The 1,883-nt window shown below is 48.3% G+C and overlaps 1 protein-coding gene across 1 annotated transcript; it reads right to left on the bottom strand.

The window, feature by feature from the left end:
- Positions 1 to 298: 298 nt before the first annotated feature.
- LOC130967064 (protein MAIN-LIKE 1-like) lies at positions 299 to 1,492 on the bottom strand. Its single transcript, XM_057891885.1, has 3 exons — positions 978 to 1,492; positions 625 to 712; positions 299 to 535 (listed from the first exon to the last, which is right to left on the bottom strand). Exons 1-3 carry the CDS (start codon positions 1,490 to 1,492, stop codon positions 299 to 301), a joined length of 840 nt encoding a protein of 279 aa, XP_057747868.1.
- Positions 1,493 to 1,883: the final 391 nt, after the last annotated feature.

Consider the following 1,883-nt stretch of genomic DNA (forward strand, 5'->3'; position numbering starts at 1 on the left):
GCTGGCTCCGTTGTGTCCCGATACGGACTCTCCTCTCAACCCGACGCCTATCCGGAACGTCATCAACGCGGTCTATCTCAGGAACTCGTCTGGCACCCCTCTGCGTCGCCTCAACAGGAATATGCACGGTTCTCGGATCACCCAGTTACATCTCTGCTGACAAGAACCTCTTCCCATGCTGACGCCACCAGTCCAAGAAGTCGTGTGAGGGACCCGGGTTTGCGACAACATCAAACCGGAGGACGTGATCCGCACGGCACTACCAATGAAGATGCTAGAACTGCAAACTGTAGGGAAATCAATGATCACCGCCTCTACCATCCTTCGACATCAGGAAGTCGATGTTCAGGGCGGGCTGGGGGCGGGGATGTACTCCGCCGAACTGAGGTAACACCCTATCAATCTGATGCCACTCTATGATGGTAAAATATATCAATGCCGTCACACACCGCCATAATATCGTATGACGAGGCTCCAACACCTCCGGATGCACAACCTGAAGTACGTCGGGAGAGCTATACGGCATGCAGATAAACTGCAAAAACATATCAACAATGTTTAGGCAACCCGTGATTCGAAGTATAAAAGGTTAACTAACTAAATCTAAGTGGTTAGTATACTCACATCCTTGGCCTGTAACAGGTCTATCCTCAGCCTCCACATCTGCACTCGAGGTCCCTTCTCGCTACTGGAAGGATTATGACCTGACCACCTGCAACTCACATCGATGTTATCACGAAAGGAAAGTATGACAAAATAGTATAACATTCTAAGCGGACATGGAATTAAATAATTTAACTCGAAATATAAAAGTCTGACAACAGTACCTCGAGGCCAAGGGCCAACTAAACGTATCGTACCCAGCAAGTGTAAACCCAGGAAAGCGCCAAACGATCCAAGACTAAAGTAATTGTAACGGGCCTGCTAACTTCACCACATGTCTGTTGGCCACTCGACACATGCACCGGTACAATCACGCTAGTGCTGCCGACCAGCTGTAGCAACCCATCTCCTCAAGCCTAGCCACATAAGGTAGCCATCTGATGTGAATACAGTTGCCAGACTTGTCGGCAAATAGCTGAGTGCCCAACAGCATCATGATATAGGCACGAGCATAGTGCCTCACTATCTCCTCGTCAGCTCCCACGGGGCACTCTCCAAAAGTCTCCTGGAACCAGGTGCAATTCACTGCAAACTTCTGAATTTGGTTCGCAGGAGGTAACACACCAAGCAACTCCTGGAACCACTCCCAGGCTGGACGGCCACCCTGGATGTATAGGTGGAAATCCGTCAGGCAACCACTGATGTAGCATCCATCGACGGGCAACCCCAACTGGTACGCCACGTCCTGTAGTGTGATCGTGCACTCGCCGAACGGCATATGGAACGTGTGCGTCTCCGGTCGCCATCGCTCGACAAATGCACTGACGAGGGGCTCATCCAATCTGAACCATCTATTGTTCAGTCTCACAAGATGGTATAATCCAGGCATTTACAAGTATGGAACGTACTTATCGTTGAGTACCATGCCTTGCTGTCGCCGCATGCTCGATATGCATCGCTGGCGCTGCGAATAAGATGGACCGCATAATTACAACCAATTACAAAACCACTAACAACATAAACCACTAGCAGAGAGCAGTAACAGAAAAAAGCAACATAAATCACTAACAAAAACCACATGCAAAACCACTAGCATAAACCACTTGCAAAACCGCATGCATAAACAGCTAACATAAACCACATGCAAAACCACTAACATAAACCACATGCAAAACCGCTACCATAAACCACTAATATAAACCACATGCAAAACCACTAAGAAAAATCGCATACAAAACCACTAGCATAAACCACTTGCAAAACCGCAATCCTAAACCACT

The sequence above is a fragment of the Arachis stenosperma genome, chromosome 3 (assembly GCF_014773155.1).
Source record: "Arachis stenosperma cultivar V10309 chromosome 3, arast.V10309.gnm1.PFL2, whole genome shotgun sequence".
Classification (NCBI taxonomy): Eukaryota; Viridiplantae; Streptophyta; class Magnoliopsida; order Fabales; family Fabaceae; genus Arachis; species Arachis stenosperma.